This window comes from Protobothrops mucrosquamatus, unplaced genomic scaffold (genome assembly GCF_001527695.2).
Source record: "Protobothrops mucrosquamatus isolate PMUCROS unplaced genomic scaffold, P.Mucros_1.0 scaffold6, whole genome shotgun sequence".
Lineage (NCBI taxonomy): Eukaryota > Metazoa > Chordata > Lepidosauria > Squamata > Viperidae > Protobothrops > Protobothrops mucrosquamatus.
The window spans coordinates 3,125,618-3,147,871 of NW_015386393.1; the positions used below are offsets into that span (position 1 = coordinate 3,125,618).

A 22,254-nucleotide genomic window follows, 5' to 3' on the forward strand; every position below is an offset into this window, starting at 1 on the left:
GTATCTTCTGGGTTTTTGCTCTTTCAGTCCCAACCTTAAAAGTCACCCCCTCCTCCCAATTCTTGTTGTTGGCTTCAGGCACAACTGGAACACATTCAAGAGCTTTCCCCCCTCAATGCACACTCCTTCCCGGAAACCCCCCTGTCCGTTGCGGCGTCTGGCTCCAGCTTCTACACATGGATGTGATTTGGTGGAATCCAGAGGCAGAATATTCCAGGGACCTAACTGGGGGTTGCGGCAATGGAGATCTGGCTTGATAAGTGTCCCCCCCCCCCTCAACCCTTGGCTCTTATCACAGGGAAAAGGCCTGGAAAGGGGGAGGAGGAGCAATGGAAAGAGAGTCTGGAGGGCATGATGGATGAAGTGCTGCACATCCCCCTCTCCCCACTATGCTGACTCCCCCTGCCCCAGTCTCAAAACTTGGCTGGCTCTTCGGTTTTAGACTGATGGGCCTGTTCGGAGCATCTGCCTTCTTCCAACTGCCTTCCCTCCCTCCCTCCCTCCCTTCCACCACATCTCTTTCTTTTTTCAAGGGGCTGATTTTGTTTTATTATGTACGTGATTGTGCTGCAGCTACATTTTCTACACTTTTTCTCTCATTGCATCTTTCCCGTTTTAAAAAGTATACTCACAAATTCCTTTTCTTTTGTTTTCCCTCTTCTCTCCTTCCTCATGCCCTTTCTTTTTACATAGTTGCTTTCTTTCCTTAGCCTTTCTCTCTGAATCTTTCTTTTTGGTGACACATTTCTCTATTGCCCTTCATGGGAATCAGATTTGGGGATCAGGGGACAATAAAGCAATAAGATTTGGCAACATCATGGTATATAATAAGAGACAGTTCATTAAAAGCGTCAAAAGTGCTCAGACATACTGTTGAAATTACTAGATTTTCTTTTATCTGCCTGATGTCGTAGGCATTGTAAGGTATTTATCTTCCTCCTGACATCTAATTAATTGTTTGTGGCAAAGTATATAAAGTATTTGGTTTGAAGGATTAAGCATTGTAAACTCAATTACCTACACACAAAGACACAAGCGTGTACACACAGAGATATATACAGTATGTCTGTGTATATAATATAGCTAACAAAATATAGTTTTATTATATGCTGAGTCTTGATTGGCAGTTCCTCAATTATTGATTCTCTGTCCAAGAATATCTACAGTATATTCCTTCCCTCCCTCCCTCTCTCCAGGTCTGTAAAGCAAAGGAAAACTGAAGTAAGATCGTAAGCACTGTCATGGTTTCATTTAGCAACCACTTTGCTTAACAGCTGAGTTCCTGGTTCCAATTGTGGTCGCTAAACAAGAATTACCTGTATTTTCTCATATCATTTAGGAAGGATGAGATCCCATCTATCGATCACTCTCGATAGATGAGATCTATCAAGAGTGAAATGCTTCTTTTGGTAGTGTATTCAGAGCACTTAATGCATAGACAGCAAAGTGGCATCAGATACTGTTTATATTCAGACACATTTTGTATTATGCCTTGTGGAGTAACACCAGGATATTTGGGCAACAACTTATTAGAACTGAAACTGCCTGTCCAGTGTGGTCCTCCAGAGAAGACCTATTGCAGGACTGCTTTCCTTAGAAAGTATGGGCCTAAGGAACCAGACAGGCTTAAGATACAGAAGGATCTGGACAGACTTGAACACTGGGTGCTATCTAACAAAATGAAATTCAATGGTGAAAAAAGTAAGGTTCTACATTTAGGCAAGAAAAACCAAATGCACAGGTATAGTATAGGGGGTACCTGGCTCAGCAGTAGTAACTGTGAGAGGGATTTCGGAGTCCTAGTGGACAATCACCTAAATATGAGCCAGCAGTGTGCTGCAGCTGCCAAAAAGGCCAACACAGTGCTAGGCTGCATTAACAGAGGGATAGAATCAAGATCACGTGAAGTATTAATACCAATTTATAATGCCTTGGTAAGGCCACACTTGGAATACTGCATCCAGTTTTGGTCACTACGATGTATAAAAGATGTTGAGACTCTAGAAAAAGTACAGAGAAGAGCAACAAAGATGATTAGGGGACTGGAGGCTAAAACATATAAGGAACGGCTGCTGGAATTGGGTATGTCTAGTTTAATGAAGAGAAGGACGAGGGGGGACATGATAGCCGTGTTCCAATATCTCAGGGGCTGCCACAAAGAAGAGGGAGTCAAGCTATTCTCCAAAGCGCCTGAAGGCAGGACAAGAAGCAACGGGTGGAAACTAATCAAGGAGAGAAGCAACCTAGAACTAAGGAGAAACTTCCTGACAGAACAATTAACCAGTGGAACAACCTGCCTCCAGAAGCAGTGAATGCTCCAACACTGGAAGTTTTTAAATGGTATAGGGTTTCCTGCCTGAGCAGGGGTTGGACTAGATGACCTCCAAGGTCCCTTCCAACTTTACTATTATTATTATTGTTGTTGTTGTTATTATTATTAACCAGATGACAAGCCTTCTTGGTTGTGGCCCCCACATTATGAAATACTCTCTCTCTCAGAGGCGCAGTGTTTCTGAACTTGCTGGCATTTTGTAAACAACTCAAAAGTAATTTCGTTTCAGTACACGTTCCGCATTTAGAATAGATTAGGTCAGATTAAATTAAAGATTTACTGATGTTTTGGATTATATTTTTTAAATTATTTATATTAAATTTGCATTTTTGCTTTGTCTTTATTGTATCCTGCCCAGAGAATCAGGACTGGTCCAAGTGATAAATATTGTTAAATGAGTAACAATTTCTTTTCTCTCTCTTTTTTTTTCTCAAAAGAATACGGGAATAAAGGCAGGCACAGAAATCCCTTTCTCCTGCTTGCAATTTGATCAGTCTTCATTGGCAGCATTAGCCTTCTGGATGATAAATCCAAAATTCCTCTTCTCCCATTGCCCCCGAGTCATTTTTAAGTGAGGGCTGAGCTTTTCAGAATATCCTGTCATTTAGGTTATTGTGATCCTTATTACTGTTATAAGAAATGGAAAGAAAGAGGTCTCTCCCTTCTAGCATTCTCATTTGGTACATGAAATTACAAGTTACTGCATACACTAGTTTGTCATTTTGGTCATGAACAAATTTATTTCAAGGCAGGTACGTATTTGTTTCAGCAGAATCCCAGCAAAAAGGTATCTGATAGCCTAGGAAATAAGCTTTGCAAAATTCAGTGAAGCTCAGCTCAGAGTAACATGCAAAATACTGCAGTAATCTTGGGGTCGTTTACCAGGACGTAAGGATGGGGCTTCCCAGGCATAGTATGTGCCAATTCCCCCTAACCTATTTGGATAATAGAGCTATTTTGTCAAATTGGAAGAGGGACTGATTTTGTTTGCAACTGAGAAGTAGAATGTTAATACCGGTAGTTGTCTAGCTGCATCATTTTGATCCTGGGCATCAGTCCCTGTTCACCTTCCTTTTTGAGAAATAGTTCAGAATAGTTCCAAGTCACCTTTAGGAGCGATGGATGGGCAGCGTATAAATTTAATAAATAATAAATTAAAAAAATAAAGCTCCGTGGGCAGTAGCTCCCAAATGACCTGCCCATGGTGACGGAATGGCTTGCTCATTCCTTAAACACCTTAAAGCTAAGTGCAGGTTATCAAAGCACGTTTTGTGTAACGCGCAATTCTCAAAACAGTCATCAAAATGATGACTCAACATGATGGCATGGATCATACAACATACTAAGACCGTTGCTGAGTTTTGTCACAGCAGGGTGCAATTACAATTGGCCCAGCCCCATTTTACCGTCATTTGGTGTAGTTTATGAACCAGCAACAGCAGGTCTTCCTGGGCCTTCTCAATTTACAGCAAGAATCATGGCCAAAGTGAAGTCCGAGCGTATAAATCTACCAATACATATGCTTGATGGCAGGATAGAAATTCCAGGTCCGTGGCTAATTCTCCTTGTCCCGCTAAACATTCTTGGCAACTGTGAACTCTTGGCAGACACAGTGGGGATAGTTATGCTCCCTTCTGCCTCTCTCTCCCCCCCCCACCTCCGCCAAGACTTTGCAAAAAGACCACAAGGGGAGAGGCCCCACGCAGCAGCGGAGATCACGTGACTCCTCTCCCTTGGGGCCAGGGGACTGCTTCCCAGAAATCCAACAAGTAGCCTGATTTATTGGAGGCTGAAACAAGCAAGGAGAGGATCCAGGCTGCTAGGCTTAACCCTTCAGAAGCTAGATGGAGGCATGTTAAGCGGGCGTTTAGCCACTGGAGGGCTTGGGCATCTGCACAGCTACAAAAAGACAGATTGTCATCCAAAGACAGATCCTTGCTTTGTTAGCATTAGGGTAAGGAGCCTGTGGTGCCCTCATCTAACTCATGACCTTGCCCAGAAAGTTTGATGCCCAATTGTTTGGTTGATGTTAGTGTCCTTTGTAAACCTGTCTGACCTGTTGGATTGCAAGGTGAAGTTGGGAGAAATAGATGAGAGTATCGTCAAAGGGAGGGAGGAAATTTCATTTCATCCTGAAATTACATTTCATTCTCTTTAACACTAGCTGATTGCCCAGCTTCTGCAACTGGTAGCTAAGGAGTAGCTGCCAGTGTCTTCTGGCAGTTTCTGCACAAGGATACTTTTCCTGGCATTCTGATGTGAGATGGAGTGCCATTTTTTTCTGGCCCGAAGGCTGTATGTCCCCTTTGGGTAGCACAAGGCAGTCCTTTGCTCTGAAAAAAACAAAAACTAAATCAGCTTTCACTTCATTTAAAATTAAATGTTATAATACTTTCTGGCCATATATTTAACCATCCTGTCCTCTTGTGGCATTAAAAATTACCATTTGATAATTATTTCTGGAGTTGCTGAGGATCATAACTAACTTTCTTTCTTTCTTTCTTTCTTTCTTTCTTTCTTTCTTTCTTTCTTTCTTTCTTTCTTTCTTTCTTTCTTTCTTTCTCAATGAATGAATAATAATCCATCTCCCTCATAGAGTGCTTTCAATGCCACCATACCTCCAACGACTCACTTCTGGTTCAGATTCTGCTAGAATCACTAGTTGGGTTTTCTGTTGTTGTTTTTTAAAAAAACCCTCAAAACTACTATCCATCCTGGGTGCAAACATCAGTTCATGAGTGGCCCATCAGAAAGCACTATGTTAGCTGGACCGGGGTCATCTGTAGGGTTGTCAAAAAAGTCAAGATGGTGGCTCTGCTCTCATATAATCGAGGCCTTGTTCCTTTTTTTAGGTACAGGACAATTGATATATTGCCTTTTTTTGTCCTGCTGTGAGGATGTCCCTGACCTATAATTAACCACAATTCTCAGTCTAGCTGGCTACATTCTTAAAAAAAATCTTAAGAAGATCAGTTAAAGCATTTAGCATTCAAATCCCATGTTGAGCTGGGTTAGGTTTAACATTTGGGGTAACAGAGCACATTGTGAGTCAGTCCATTTGCTCAGGTTGGTTCAGTATTTTGTCTGAATCCAGAAAACAGATTATATAGGAAGTGGTATAAACATATATTGAGGATATTGTCGTTGTGGGGAGAGAACCGTTAGTCTGGGGTAGCCGAAAATTAGAAGATTGGTAGCACCTTTTTAGACTAACAGATCTTGTTTTAACAAAATACATTGGTCTGGAAAGTTGCTATCGGACTCCTTCAGATTTTAGGAAGTTGTGTAAACTTGTTATTTGCAAAAATGAGCCTGGAGAAAGATAATCTATGTTGACTTACATTGTTGCCTGTATGTTGCCTGTAATTACAAACATTTGCTTCTGTGCCTTGGTTAGCTGATAATCTTGGTTGGGTTCCATTACTTATGTGGAGGATCCACATCAAGCCCTTGGCATTTTAGTTAAAGCTGCTAGGAGAAGCTGCTTTTTCTGGAACCTGCATTAACTTTCTTGGTCAGAGCTGGGTAAATCAGTGGTCTAACTGTGAAAGCAAATGATCTACATGCCAACAGTCCAGATTTCTTCTAGAATTTCCCAGTTAAGTTATGGATGTCTAACACATGGTTTTCTAGAACTTCTACTTTCACCAGCTCTGCCATAGCCAGGGAACCTGAAAGATATATGGCAACATCTGGAGGGCCACTAAATAAATTTGGATGCAAAGAAATCATGGAGAGCTTTAAGTTCCTTTTAAGGAACTTTTAAGCATCTTCTTTCTAAAGGTCCCAGATCCATATTAATGATGTCTCTCTTTCTCCTTGTTCCCTTGCTATCCCATAGTGTGTTTTGGGACCTGTACTGTGCAGCACCTGATCGACGGGAGACCTGTGAGCACTCAAGTGAGGCCAAAGCTTTCCACGATTATGTGAGTACAGTGTGTGAGGTTGATGCCGATCATTTGTATGGTCGTTCAGATGCTGTGTGATTTGGACTTTGGAGGGCCTCCTGGAGGAGACCAAAGTGAATGTAGTGAAAGAGAGGTGTGAAAGCAATTTGAAGAGAGGTGAAAGCAATTCACTTGTGATATTCAAGGTGACTGTCTGAAACAATCCATAAATGAATTCTGTTTCAGCCATATTTAGAACTCAAAGGGCTTTGCTCCAACCTGATTGTTGTGATACCAAACTGCAGACATCCTATCAATTCCAACATGGATAATGTAGGAGAAAGCAGTACCATCAAACACCACTCAATCCTTGATGACCACTAAACATTTCAAGATGATTTACGTGCATATTTTTTTGTTCTACAGCCCAATAACCATTCACCTGGAGTAAATAATAGTGAATTACACCTGATGGTAGAAATGCCCATCATGATGGTGACTGATCAGGACAGGGCAATGAATGAGAGCTATCCAAATGTTTCTGTATTATTTAAACAAAATCTGCCCTGGTTCTAGAAGAAGTAGCAGTTCAGTAGCAGTCCAGCACTTTTTTTCATGGCATCTGATTAGATGTCAGTATTTCACAAGCAATAAATGAAAACCCCCAGATGCTTTTATTTAATCACAAGCAATTTGTATTTAGAGAACTAGAGTGCCTCTGAGCATACAGAATCTATAATTGTGTAAACAGCAGCCAATAGATCTCTGCTTCCCTTGTATGGAGGTATCACATGCGTAGAAAATGCATGGCACCTGTTCTCAAATCTACCTGTAAATCTTTTCTAGTGATTCCTGGATTAATCACCCCATAGTTTTTCGGCCACTTGTACCAGTTCTAAGCAAAAACCAATTTTTGAAAGTCTTTAAGTCAGGATTTCCCAACCTTGGCACCTCTAAGACATGTGGACTTTAATTCTCAGAATTCCCAACTCAAATATGATTGCCTGGGGAATTCTGAGAGTTGAAGTCCATGTATCTTAAAGTTACCAAGGTTGAGAAACCGTCCTTTAAATTAAAAAAGTAATTCTATTTTGGCAGGTTGATAAGCAGTTATTCAATGTAGTCAATATTAGAATTAGTAAAACATTCATATTCAGAGGTAGTCTACAGTGTGTGTGTGTGTGTGTGTGTGTGTGTGTGTGTGTGTGTGTGTGTGCGTGCATGCACGCTCGAGCACACATGTCCTCAAGTCAGTCTTGACTTCTGGCAACTGCTTGGACAAATCTTTGCAGCTTTCTCGGCAAGATTTCAGAAATGATTTGCCATTGCTTTCCTCCTAGGACTGAGAGAGTCTACATCTAAATACCAGCTATTAAGAAATAACTAATAGAGGTAGGCTGTCCCATTGTGCCCTGTTCATGGGCCAGCTGGTATATGAATGGCTGTTATTCATTATATCAAATTGAACCTCCATGTTTCTAAATAGTATATAGTTAAATACAACACGTCAGTGAGATTTTTGAATGTTTCTGCCTCCTTTTTGGAAACCTTTTAAATCATGGGTGTCCAACCTTTTGTCTTGTCTGGGCCACACTGAGTGAAAAGGAGGTCTTGGGCCGGATGTGGCCCATAGGCTGTGGGTTGGCCGTACCTATTTTAAATTGTAGTCTAAAGGTACTTCGATTTTTACAAATAAGATTTAAGTCAAGAGAAGGACTGACTGCTGTAGTGCCAGTATAAGAGGATCGTTTCCTCTCTTATCGAGAGTGAAATGCAGTTATTTCATTGTCAATGTTCAGCTCTTCTACAATACTCTGTATCTGAGGAAGAAAAAGAACAGAACAGCCTCTAATAATTAGAAGCTAAGCTAAGCAGGCATTATTAAATACAATATTAAACACAGGTTTAGCCCCCAAGACCTAGAAGATAAACAGACACTAGTAAAACCAAAGAATTGAACAAGGTCCAATTATTTATTTATTTTAATCCATAATTGGATTAATTAAGGTATAACATTTTGATTCAGTTAAGAGGAAATGAGAAACGAAAACGCTTTGTTTAAATGAAAATGCACCAAAATATGCTTGCATTCAAATTCGGTCTAATCGTCTTTAAAATTGAAAGGGGTGGGTGGGAGAGAGAGAGAATGAGAGAGAGAGAGAGAGAGAGAGAGAGAGAGAGAGAGAGGAAGGTGGGGTGGAAGAGAAATTACGTTTTAATTTTCTAGACTCAAACCCTTCTTCTATTATTCCTTCTCCTCTCTCTGTCTGTGCCCCCCTCCCATCGCTCCCCTGGAGAATATGGTTTGGATCCTTTGTGAGCAAGAAATTGCCTAAGAGGAGTCATGCGGCGTTTGCTTCTGCTGTTTTCCTTGCTAGGTGGCCACGCGGTGCTGTACCACACATCCAGCACTCCTCCCTGCTTGTTTCCATGGGAACCGCATTCTTTTTGGACCATCTTTCTTCTGAGGCCAGCAGCCCTTGGCCTTGCCCACCTCTCCCTCTGCCCACAGGCCAGCAGGGGTTAACTGTCCTAGATGTTGCCCACAAACTGGCCGTGTGCCACTTATATCAATATTTCAGGGAGCGCTGCAGGAGCTCTCTGCATAGCAAATGACTAATGTTCAGTGATGGAAATCCCCCCCCCATCCTCAACAACCTGCGTGGCCATAGAGTACAATGAGTGGCTGATTTCCCCGGCTCATCCTTCCAGTCTGGCCATATCCAGGTAGTTCTTAACTTACAATTCGTTTAGTGACCGTTCAAACTTACAATGGCATTGAAAAAAGTGACTTGTGACCGCTTTTCACACTTACGACCATTGCAGCATCCTATGGTCATGTGATCAAAATTCAGATGCTTGGCAACTGACTCATATTTATGATGGTTGCAGTGTCCCAGGATCATGTAATCACCATTTGCAACCTTCTGACAGATAAAGTCAAAGGGGAAGACAGATTCACTTAATAACTTTGTTACTAACTTAACAACTGCAGTGATTCACTTAACAATTGTTAACAATTGCAAGAAAGGTTGTAAAATGGGGCAAAACTCATTTAACAACTATATCGCTGAGTAGCAGAAATTTTGGGCTCAATTGTGGTCATAAGTCAAGGACTCCAACACTGGAAGTTTTTAAGAAGAGACTGGACAGCCATTTGTCTGAAATGGTGTAGGATTCCTGCCTGAGCAGGGGGTTGGACTCGATGACCTCCAAGGTCCCTTCCAACTTTATTATTATTATTATAATCTGGAGAAAGGTAGCTGTTTACAATAAGTATGACATAAAGGATAAGATGCTGGATGACAAATATAAAAAGCCAGGTTTTAAATCTGTCCTCTGCCCTGGAAGTTCATTGGGAGGCTTTGAATAGGCACACTCTACATTGTTTTGTGGGGATAACGGGGAAGGCAGATCCGTAAGTGTCTTGCCTTCAGCTCTGGACAAAGTGGGATATAAATCTAATCAATGATTGTTCTTGCTGATAGCCAAGCCAAATCTCATCTCCTTCCTGCACAATCAATATGAGGTTTAAGTGGTTCCAAAAATTCCTTGGAATGTGAAATAATCCTCAGTTTTTATATTCTTAGAGATTGATTTTGAAAGGATCACGAAAGCCTTTTTATGAAATCTTACAAGATTTGGAGCAAGAATGCTTGACAGCCTCACAATTTATGTTGTAAGCACACATGCTTAAAACACATTCAAGCACATAGAGTGTCACCTAAATACCAGACAAGGTTCTCCGTTTCTGAATGAGAATGAGAGAGAGAATGAGAAAGAGAATGAGAAAGAGGGAGGGAGGGAGAGAGAGAGGGCGATATATATGTATGTGTGTGTGTGTGTGTGTATGTATGTATGTATGTATGTATGTATGTATGTATGTGTGTGTGTGTGTGTGTATTTTGTCTGCTAGGCTTCCAGATTCATTATTTATCTGATTACTGCCCACATGAATGTCTGTGGAGGAGAGGAGTAAAAAAAGTCAAGATGGCACCCAAAACCATGGGATCAAAGCCCTGCTTTTTATATATGCAGGTAAAAAAACGGGTGGGGTTTTGTTTGCACAGTTGTGGCTGCCATCTTGACTTTTTGACACCTTTTTTCCAGTGGATATGCTGACTGACAGCTTATCCTTTCAGAAATGGATCTGGAGGCTCTTTTTGATGGGGACAAATGTGCGATGCGATATTTTTCTACTCTTGTCTGCTTTAATTTTAATTTATTGCCTGATTCCTTGCCTTTGGGGGAAATGGGTGTTTTCTGACTAAGTTTATCCCCAGAGAATGCATTTTGGGGACTTAGTAATATCATCTTTCAAGGCAGCCATTTTGTGAGACTGCCTACGAGGCCTTTCCAGGCTCGGAAAGATGACAGACTCCTAAAATTCTGGGAGGTCATTCTGTCCATGAAGGGGAGATTATAAAAGGATTAAACCTTTGGGAGGGGAAGAACTCTAAGTAAATGACACAGAGCTCTGTGTACAAAATTCCTCCAGAGAGAATTGTTCTCTATTTGCCTGCCTTCTCCAGTTTGGCCTATTTGGGGCTTTTCCAGCTAACAAGGCCATGTTGGCTGGCATCGAGTGGAGGAGGGAGTTTGTAGTCCCAACGTGTCTGAAGGGCACCAGGTTGCAGACATCAGTTGTCTGTTGCCTAAATCCATGTTCCCTGCCAAAGATTGTGCATGTCCTTTCCTCTTTTTTTTTCTCATATAAGGGATAGGTTGTACAGCTGTGGGGCAGGGAAGGCAGCCAAGCGCTATTTTGAACTCTGACTTGGTTTTTCCTTGTTCTCTAAGCCAATCCCAACCTCCCCAGCTTGGAGGAAGCACTAAATTATTTGGAAATGGCAGCGGGGAGCAAAAATCCCGGGGCCGTCTTCTTTGCCTGCCTTTCGAAGCAACAGCAGCAGTGTTGAATATTGTGTTCTAGCTGGCCTCCTGTGGAGGTGGGGGGGCCTGCAGTCCTTCACCACCCCCCTCTAAATTAAAACCACTTGGAGTGGAGACAATGCGTGAGGGGCCAGGCTGGAAAAAAGGCAGAAAATTCCTGCCGTCTTAACAGCTCCCCCTGGAGCCAACTTGGCTCCCAATGAATGCCTGCCTTGAATCAGAAAATGCAGCTCAGTCGTTCGCTCATTCCGCAGCGCACAAATCTCACAAATATCAGTTCTGGTTGCTGTGGCTCAGAAAGTCCTGCAAAACAACTTCAAGCCCCACTATTTGCAGATCTTTGCTGCTCAAGACTCTCAGCCCTGTTTGAATGGCTGGTGTGCTGGCCCACAATGGCCTGGGCAGGTAAAACATGGAGTCCATCAATCTGACCTCTTCCCCTCTCTCCACAGAGCTCCGCAACTACAACCAGTCCTGTGATGGCCAACCTGCCACCCAGTGATGCCATCCCCAGCGGGCCTATGTTGTCGGGCTTTTTCCAGGTGGGAATAGGCTGAGGTTGGGAAAGGGGCACTGCTGAACCCTAAGCATCCTGCAGAACTTGCCTTCATCTTGGTAAAGCCTCCATGTTCGAAGGCAGTCTATCCTTGAAGCTGTCAGAAACCTGGCAGGGAATGCCTGCCTTACAAATAGTTCTTGACTTACAGCTATTCATTTTGCGACCGTTCAGAGATAGAACGGCACTGAAAAAAGTGACTTACAACCACTCCTTGCACTTACGACTGTCCCAGCATTTCCCCATGATCATGTGATCAGAATTTGGACACTTGACAACTGGCATGTATTTCCAACATTTAAAGCATCCCAGGGTCATGTGATCTCCGTTTGCTTCTGACAATTGGAAAATCTGGTCCCAATTGTGATTGTAAGTCAAGGACTACCTATACCAGGGGTCTTCAACCTTGGCCCTTTTATGACTTGGCATGCTGGCTGAGGAATTCTGGGAGTTGAAGTTCACAAGTCATAAAAGGACCAAGTTTGAAGATCCCTGACCTATACTAAAAATGATGTATTGCATGAAACGAACTCTGTGTAATTAGCAGGGCCTTTTTGTGCATCTAAATAGAGGCAGTTATAAGTATCAATGGAAGAGAATATTTGTGGCTTGGGTTTGAACTGTGGCAACCCTGCAGTTATAAGACTAGGAGCCCTACTAGATGTCAGTTGAGGGACAGAGGAGGAGGACCTGTGTTTGAATTACAAGTTCCTCTTGCAACTTTAACTGAAGCTCATTTACTACTGGATCCCCATACCATCGGGACTGTGTTTCTCAACCTTGTGGATTTTAAGATATCTGGACTTCAACTCAGAATTCCCAAGCCAGCATGCTAGCTGGGGAATTCTGTGAGTTGAAGTCCACACATCTTAACGAAGTTGAGGTTGAGAAAAACTGCATTAGGGAGTATTAATGCCTAATATTTTCCCCTTTCTTGTGGCCCCAGACTTCAGCATGCATCCCTTTTGCTTAGATTCATGCAAAAATTACTGTGGAACAGGGGAAGTCTTGAACAATAAACCACGGCCATATCGCCATAATTGCATTTCTGCTTCTTCCCTAAGGGACCACCTGGCTCCCAGCCATCCCTACATGCTCAAGCTCCCTTGCACAACCCCAATGCGGCAATGATAGGACCCCATAATCAGGTAAGACTAAAGAAAGAGGCAGCCTTTGTAGCTGGCATTGGCCCAGCTGTGCTCTGCTATCTGACCTCATCCTTTCCCCAATTCTTGACCCTTCGGTATCTTTTGTTTTACGTGTTTTGGTACCAGCACATCTTGTCTTTTGGAAGGTGTACCACAAACTATTGTAATCCATTACACCATACCAAAAAAAAACCCAAACAGCGGTCTGTTCACAAGGAAGTCCTATTGAATTGTTGGGGATTTCCTGCAAGAAAATACATTCATTGTTATTTTATATTAGCATGCTGTGTGAACCCAGGCATTGTATGTTATATGGCCTAGCTGCTTGTAGAAATTCATCCAGTAGTTTAGTCTTATGTGCAGATCCAGCCATAGAGTTGTTGCCTGGATTTTAGTTATCTATGAACAGAGAATTGTACTTTATAGAACCATATGAGAATCATCTTGCATTGGAATGCCATTTCCAGGTTCCTTTCCCCCTTGGTAGTCCATCTCCGTCTCTTCCCCAAGTTTCAAATTATAACTGTACTGAATGAATGATGGTTAGAACCGGTTCTCCGGTTGTCCCAGCACTCCCCACGGTCATGTGATCCATGATCTGGGTGCTTGGCAACCTATTTACACTGTGCCTCTTGTGCAACCCATCAGTCCCTTCCACCAGTTTTGGTCACCCCGATGTAAAAAAGATGCTGAGACTCTAGAAAGAGTACAGAGAAGAGCAACAAAGATGATTAGGGGACTGGAGGCTAAGGCATATAAGGAACGGTTGCTGGAATTGGGTATGTCTAGTTTAATGAAGAGAAGGACGTCCCCCCTGTACTATCGTCACAAGGTTATAGAGTCCCCGACGGGGTTTCTTCTCCCTCAGTTCGATAAGAGGTTCCGCGGACTTCCGTCCTGCTCTTCGTTGCCCACCTTTGACTAGTTCCTCTCTTCGTTGAATCTTGATTCCTCTTTGAAGGACTGTCAATCTTGTTAATTGGTTACCTTGTTGCTGCCTCCAGAAGTGGTGAATGCTCCACCACTGGAAGTTTTTAAGAAGAGACTGGACAGCCATTTGTCCGAAATGGTGTAGGGTTCCTGCCTGAGCAGGGGGTTGGACTCGATGACCTCCAAGGTCCCTTCCAACTTTATTATTATTATTATTATTATTATTATTATTATTATTATTATTATTATTATTATTATTATTATTACATCTGGCAGCAGCCATTTACCTACCTACTGGCCTGGAGTTTGCACGTTCCTGCTGACTTTCCCACTGATTTTGATTGTGGGAAGCCGGCATGAAGCCACCTTGCCTAACAACCACGTAAATTCAATTTAGAACAATAATGGGACTGCAGGGATTGCCATTGTTAAGTTGCCATCATAAGTTAAGGATTCTACTTTTGAAATCATAATAATCTCGCATAAATCTCATGAGGGTTTTTGGGGGGAAGCAGAGGTTGCCCCAAATTTCACAAATTTCATGTAATACAAAATGTTGCAAGATTGGTAAAAAATTTCCTTATTTTGGCCATTTGTGATTTCAATTGATTTGAGCCTTTGGGTCATTGTTGAATCCTGATGACTGCCTGGACTAGTCCCTGCTATTTTCTTGCCAAGATGTTGGAATTATTTGCTATTGCCTTCTTCCTAGGGCTGAACAGAATGACTGGCCCAAGGTCACCCAGGTGGCTTTGTGCATAATAGCAATAGCACTTAGACTTATATACCGCTTCACGGTGTTTTACAGCCCTCTCTAAGCGGTTTACAGAGTCAGCATATTGCCCCCAATAATCTGGCTCCTCATTGGAAGAAAAAGTCTGAGTCAACCTTGAGCCAGTGAGACTCGAACTGCCAAACTGCTGGCACCGACAGTCAGCAAAAGTAGCCTGCAGTACTGCATTCTAACCACTGCACCACCATGGCTCCTTAAGGTGGGACTGGAATTCCCAGTCTCCCAGTTTCTAGCGCAGTGCCTTAACCCTTACACCAAACTGGCTCTTCTAGAGATGCTCTGTTGTAGCCCCTACATCAAATTAATTCTTATTTAATTTTGGACCCTTCTGATACCATTTGGATGAGGGATTGTACTGTACATGTGTGGTGCTTGCAATTGCTGCATTCCCAACTCTGACCTGCAAGATGGTTTTCCAAAGCTGCTCAGAGTCACCTTGTAGGGGGAGATGGGCAGCATAAAAAAAATTGATAAATTAAAAAATAAATTAAAAAGCTATTGGTGACAACAAGTGGTGTATATAAGCAACTACATAAGATGAGACAATATCACTCCCCTAATGATACCAGTGGGACCACTCCAGCTGAAAGAGATAGCTTCAGGCTATCTCTGATGTTGGTCATGTTGAACTTAGCAAGGCAGGAATTAGGATGGCAGGGAACCAAGCAGAACTATAGAGGGACTTGTAATAGATAAACCAGAGAAAAAGGTGGCTGCCAGTCTTTTGTCAGGTTGCAGTTTGTCCCATTTAGATTGCAATAAATTATATTCGAGCCAAGTTCTAGATATCCCATGAGTGCAGGCATCTGAAGGCAAGTTTGACACATGTTCATGATATTGGAAAACTAAAATGGGTATTAGCCATTAATAGTTCCATCTCTTAGTCCTCAGTGCACTTCTTCAGGAAACAGTGATCAACGTGTGACCTTCCCAGTGTTACTGAACTACAAACTCCCAGCACCCCTCATGGTACCAGCTGACATTCCTGGAAATTGTTCAGCAATATCTGGAGGGCCAGGATTATTTCCCACCAAAAATCCAGTTGAGAGGAACTTAACTATTTACTGAAAATGTCCAGAATTTGGGTAAAGCTATAGAGTATAGGCTTTGTATGCAAGATGACCTGCCTTTAACTTTGGCATTCCCAGATTATCTGGGAAACCATTTGGAGTCTGGAGGCAGGTTACCAATCATTAGATTTAGTGATAAGAAGCTAAGGATGTGCTCTATCTCATTAACCTGCTTGGTACCATTTTACTGATTCTCATGAAGATACTCAATCCAGTTTGTATTGTTTGGGGTTGACCTTCCCCAAAGCATAGATATGTGTGAGTCCTTCTGCAATTTACTATGTTTTGGAGTTGTTCACCTTTCTTTTATTCATCTGCAGCCATTCATGCCTTCACGCTTCCCTGGTGGGCTCCGTCCTTCCGTTCGTATGCCAAGCCAGGTAAGTTCTTCCGCTGAATTACTTTTGGTAATTCAGCTCTCCCTTCTCAGCTACAAAAGTCCAGATCTGGTGTCCTGTCATATTCTCTAGCATTTGTGTAGCTGTTTCATTACTCACTGATAGCAGTTAGCAAATGGCCAAGTTGATCATTTCCCTTAGAAGATTATCTTCATTTCCTTTTTCCTTCAAAGATGATTTAATTTTCAAGATCTTCTAACATCTCGCACTCAGTTACCTCTACTTTTCATTTCTTACTTCCTCTGCCCATCTGGTCATCTGTGATGAAATGGCATAGCAATGTCTCCAAAGCATCTGATGAATTAACCCTATGCTAAGAAGCCTTAATAAATGGAATTTTGTTTTCTGCAAACTCTTGTCTGGATAATGCTACTTATTCAATGGTAGAACTGATGAAAATTAAACCACATTTTACAGATTCCACAGGGGATGTTAGAAAAGTGGATTTAGACACTAAATAATTCTTCATTTGTTGGATAGACCAGGAACATCAGAAATGATATTGGGCAAAATAATATTCTCTCCAATGAGGCTGGCTTCCATGCACTTCAATATTCAGAGGATAGTGCTAAGAGAGAAAAGGAGGAGTGAGGAGGATCTGCCTTTCTCCATCTGAGGAATGTTCTAGGCATCTGGTGGATAAAGTTGTTCTTTTGGAGTTTGATCATTCCTCCTGAGGCGATGGAAGCACCATGGTTATCTGGAGGTGAATTTCAACTTGAAGAAGTAGACAGGGTCCTTGGGTCTGTAATCCTAGCCAGCTGGTGAAAGACATCCAGAAGGTGATGTGTCCATAAAGTATATTTGCTTTGCTGAGAGAGTTGGTACCACCTGACTGGAAGAAGGTGGTAGTGCTCTCCTTTCTCAAGAAGCCTTCACTGGATTTGACACTCCTAGAATAATTTCATTCAATCTCCAACTTTCCCTTTTTAGGTAAAGTTATTGAGAAGGAGGTTGAGCTGCAACTTTGAGAGTCCTGGAGAAAACTGATTATTTAGATCGTCACCTTTCTTGTTGAAACTATGATATAATACTAAGGCAGCATTAGTTGTGCATGTCTTGGAGGGGGGAATTTCATCATCCTGGTTCTCGTTGACCTCTCAGCAGCTTTCGATATCAATCCTTCTAGTTTGCTTATGAGTATAGGAGTGGGAGTATGGTGTTGCATGGTTCTCCTTACTTTGTCATTGAGTTCAATCAGTTGGGGGGGAAGAAAGGAGGTCAAAATAGAGGCCTCTAATGTGGAGGACATCAAGACTGGATTCTCCTGCTCCTCCTGTTTAATATTTACATGAAAGAACTAGGTCAAATTATCCCTCTGTTTGGAATCAGGTATCATCACTATATAGATAGTGCTCATTTGTATATTTTGAACCTGGACCAACCAGATCATGTTCTCAAGGTCTTGATCCAGTGTGTGGAGTCTGGATCTGGATGAGGAGAATCAAGTTCAGCTCTGACAAGACCCAGTAGCTATAGGTATTTGACTAGTCAAATCTGGAGATGTTCCACCTTTAGTCCTAAAAGAGGTTGTACGTCCCCCTTTGGAATCTTCTTAGACTTGCAGCTCCTGCTTAAAGAGTAGGTAGCAAGTGGTAACACAAAGGTCTATCAATCAACTTACCTACATAACTCTCTGTCTCCCATTCTCCCTGCTATCCTCTCAAATCTGGATTCCAGGATCTATGCTAGCTTCCTTCCATAATGATCTTCCCAAACTAACATCTTTCCATATGTGTTGATTGCACCTGGAAGAGGATGACCACTCTAGCTTGCTTATTGTTTTGAAAAGTCAAATAAAATTCCAAAACAACTTTCTATGACCAAGAAATGGCCTTAACAATAGGTGCAGGAAAGGTGTTATTTGTTATCACAGTAGGATATATTGGTGAAGACAGTTCTACAAGTGACCATTTTGAAGTTCTTCAGTGCTTTAAAGATCTCTTAGATGATAAGTCAATGGAATGGTAGCCGATATATGAGAGATGAATCAATGAATAAACCAACAAATGAATCAGTGAAAAGCAATGCCTCTACTTCTGTAACTTTGGGATGTTTTAATACATGAAACAGGGGAATAATAATTTAAATTAGCCCTTTTGTTGTTGCTACATACTCCTGCCAATATGAGCACACTTCTTAAAACCATCACAAAAGGACTCCACACTTCGTTTTTTCAACCAGATCCTGGCAGTTCTTTTTACCTTTTTATTTGAGTCAAACATAGACCCATGAAGGTATCCCTTCAATTTTGGGAAAGGGTGAAAGCCTTACGGTGCCAAGTCTAGATTGTACGGTAGGTATGCAAGATAGGTCTAACTTTCCAATTGCCTCTTGTGTGCCTGTTAAGATTTGAGGTTTAATATTGTTCTGATGTGATTTCCTTCTTGTTTTTCTGAAATTTGCTTAATCTTTGCTTCAGTATTTTGAAGTGCTGCAGTTAGCACTGCAGTTGTTGGTGGTGATGCACACTCAAATCCATGTGAATAACATCAGTTACATCACAAGAATTGTAACCATGAGTTTTCTTGCTGAAGCATGAATTTTGAATTCCCCCCCCACAGATAAAAGTTCCTGTGAAATGTCAAACGTAGTAGCAGTTTCTCTTAGAGTGATCTGCCAATTGTACTGTTAATTTGTCAGTCTTTCTAATGTAAACTGTCATGCATCATCCACTTCATTTTTGATCACACAAATCAGCTCTTCTCAATTTGTAGCCTGTACCTTTTTGCACAATACTCGTAGCAACACTGCAGCTCCATAAACAACCAGCATTTAGCAGTGAATATCAATTGGAGGGAGTTTGAGCGGTGTGGTGGCCTAATGGTAAAGACACTCACCTCCCAGTTGGAAGGTTGAGAGTTCAATCCTAGGTAATATTTCTCTCCTAGGCCACAAGAGAAAATACCTGCTGCAAATTCTGCGTGACATCAGGAAGGGCATCCGGCCAATAAATGCTCAGCCCTGGCTCTACCTTGAATTAAGGGATTAGAACCGGGGTCTTCAAACTCGGACCTTTTTATGACTCATGGACCTCAACTTCCAGAATTCCTCAGCCAGCGTGCTGGCTGAGGAATTCTGAAAGTTGAAGTCCATGAGTCATAAAAGGGCCGGGTTTGAAGACCCCTAGATTAGAGGGTCATAAAAAGGGCATTTTATCAGTTGGAGGGACTTCTTCATCAATCAAAAATTCAATCATGGTGTGCATTGATGAGTACTCCTTGAAGGCCATTTCACAAACAATTGCATCACAACTTTTTCCCAGCAATTTCGTGACAACTGCAGTGTAAAAAATATATATATAAGGAAATGTTAGAGCTTCTGACAATCACTGTTACCCTACATTGGCAGTGTATAACAGGCATTGCTTTTCATTCAACCTGTATGAATGAATGAATGAATGAAAATAGTTCATAAAGTTCAGATTTGGTCACAACCTGCACTTGGGGACCAGATTTGTTCCCAATTGCTAAATTTTACAACAGCTGGAGCTTATGGACGGACTCCAAAACTGGTCCCAGATGAAGTATATTGCTAATAAATAAGCATCATAATACCATCATCATCATTTTAGCCATTGTCTATCCACTGCAGGATGAAGGCCTGTTCCATGTTTCTAACCAATACTAAGCTTTCTTTTACCAATTGGGCCCACAATACTTGCTGATGTTGTTAGTCTGTCTTGTTTTAGGTCTCTTTCGTGGAAGACCTCTTTTTTTATCAATGACTGCCTTGGTCCACCTGCCATCAGTTCTTCTTGCTATGTGACCGGCCCATTTCCATTTCCATTCTTTTACTCTCTTGATGACATTGTATACTTTCGTTTGTTCTCTAATCCATGTGCAGGTCTTTCTATCTTGTCTTGTGATGCCGAGCATGTATCTTTTCCATAGCTCTTTGCACCACTCATAGCTTTTGTATCGATTGTGAAGTTAGTGTTCATGTTTCACCGGCATATGTTAGAACAGGTAGCACACACTGATTGAAAACTTTTCTCTTCAGGCATAGGGGGAGCTTGTTCTTGAAAATTATGCTTAGCTTGCCGAATGCCTGTCAACCGCATTTAACACGCTATTCATTTTCTTTTATTGTTATCACCCTCTATTGAGATCCATTGGCCAAAGTGTATGTAGTTGTTTACTACGTCTAGTTCTTCTCCAGATAATATTTTTTTTCCCTTCGTGAGTAAGCATTGTAATCTACCTGATTAAAAAAAACATGGATTTTTTTCCCCTCCCCTATAGCCATCTATGGGTGTGTCTGGCCAACCTCTGATGCCCAGTGCAATGGATCCGGCAATCCGATCACAAGGTGAGCGGTGATTTAAAAGGGGATGAATGGATAGTCAGAGTGACATGAGACTATGGTGCAAGCAGGGAAATGAGATTAATGGTGCATCTCTTAAGAATCTGTATCCATCCATTTCACAAATAAATGAGATAAATATGCATCTCATAAATAAATAAATAAATGTCAAAGTATCTTATACTTAGAAATTATTTGCATAAAAAATGCAAAAGAATGCTGAAATATTTCTGGATTTCTCACATCCTTGCCTAAATCTTTTTCAGCGGAGTATGTAGCCACGTTTGGTAAAGCAAATACAAATGCTACAAACGTCTGAACTTGTTCCTTTTGCTTGGTTTAATTGCTTGAATGTGCAGATTTTGGGGGGGGGTGTTATTGCTTCTTTTTTGAGCCTCCAGGTGCATTAGAGACTTTGATTCTACAGTTGCAACTTAAATGTGTTTGATCTCCCCAATTCTTCTCTTTTCCCACTCCTTTTGCCACCAGTAGGGCATCCTAACATGGGCCCGATGCAGCGCATGACCCCACCACGGGGTATGACAGGAATGGCTCCACAGGTGAGCTCCCCAAAATGGGGGATAGATTTTGAAACAAGTTAGTGGATCTGGAAGTATTATTTGATATGAGATTGTGATGGTTTTGTGTGGGTGCATATGCATGCATGCCAGTCTGAATGCAAAAGATGGTCTAGAGCAGGGGTAGTCAACCTTGGCTCTTTTATGACTCGTGGACTTCAACTCCCAGAATTCCTGAGCCAGCACGAGTCATAAAAGAGCCAAGGTTGACTACCCCTGGTCTAGAAGCTCAGGGAGCTTTCCAACTGCTTGAAGCTCACAATTTAATTTGCACATTCCTTAAAACTGTTGCACTTCATTTTTCACCCATTCAGTTAAAATAAAGAAAGCTTCAAAGTGAATCTGGAGGGCACTATGTAATCCTGGACCCCTGGGTCATTTAAAGTTTATATATATATAAACTTTAAATTGATATATATATATTTTCTGAAGTTTTCGCGGGTGTTTGTATGTAGGTCTTTGGTTATTCGGGTTTTCTCCTGCGTAAAATTGGAAGTGTCTTGGCGACATTTCGACGAAGTCCCATTCATCATCTTCAGGCTGGTGTTTTCAGCTTCGTGCTTCTAGGAGTAATGTGTGATCGCAGCTGTTTCTTCCTTTTAACTGCCAGTGGGGTTTGAACTGATTGGGTGGGAGCTTGGCTGTGTTCTGATTGGGTGGAGGTGTGTTCTGATTGGTTAAGGACCTTGGCTGTGCTCTGATTGGATGGGGGGTTGGCTGTGCTCTGATTGGATGGGGAGTGTTCTGTTTGGGTGGGGGCTTTGTTGTGCTCGGGTTAGTCTGAGTTGCAGGGGGATTTGAGATGGTGAATTTCGTTGCTGTTGTTTGTGTTCGTGGTCGTGCCACATCTTTATGGTGGGTGTCAGTTTGCTTCATGTATGGATTGGAGGGGTTTAAAGTGGCTAATGATGCAGCTGTGGATTGGCTTCTAGTTTGTGGTCATGCCTCATCATCTGTGTGGGTTTGGGTTTGCTTTTTGCGTGGATGTGTGATGGTGACATCCTGTGTGGTTTTCGTGAGTGTGGGTCTGGTGTCATTCTTTGTGTTAGGGACTCGTTTGCCAATAAGGGCAGGTTTCCAAATGGCTGGTAGGCAGGAGGTATCATCTCGTTTATTCATGCTGTGTGGGCGTTTTTCTATCCCGATGGCTTCTCTGATTATTCTGTTGTTAAAGTGTTCAGTTTTGGCGATAGTTCTGGTCTTTTTAAAGTCAATTGACTTCCAATTTTACGTGGGAGAAAACCCGAATAACCAAAGACCTACATACAAACACCCGCGAAAACCTCAGAATATATATATATATATATATATATATATATATATATATATATATATATATATATATATATATATATATATATATA

The 22,254-nt window shown here is 41.8% G+C and overlaps 1 protein-coding gene across 1 annotated transcript in view; it reads left to right on the forward strand.

Moving 5' to 3' along the window:
• Positions 1-22,254, forward strand: part of SSBP4 (single stranded DNA binding protein 4) — a 50,692-nt gene that overhangs the window by 19,224 nt on the left and 9,214 nt on the right. The window contains exons 4-9 of the mRNA XM_015810056.1: positions 6,174-6,258; positions 11,565-11,654; positions 12,733-12,816; positions 15,930-15,989; positions 20,252-20,318; positions 20,805-20,872. Of these exons, the coding sequence (XP_015665542.1) occupies positions 6,174-6,258; positions 11,565-11,654; positions 12,733-12,816; positions 15,930-15,989; positions 20,252-20,318; positions 20,805-20,872 (454 nt within the window). The remainder of the gene's footprint in view (positions 1-6,173; positions 6,259-11,564; positions 11,655-12,732; positions 12,817-15,929; positions 15,990-20,251; positions 20,319-20,804; positions 20,873-22,254) is intronic.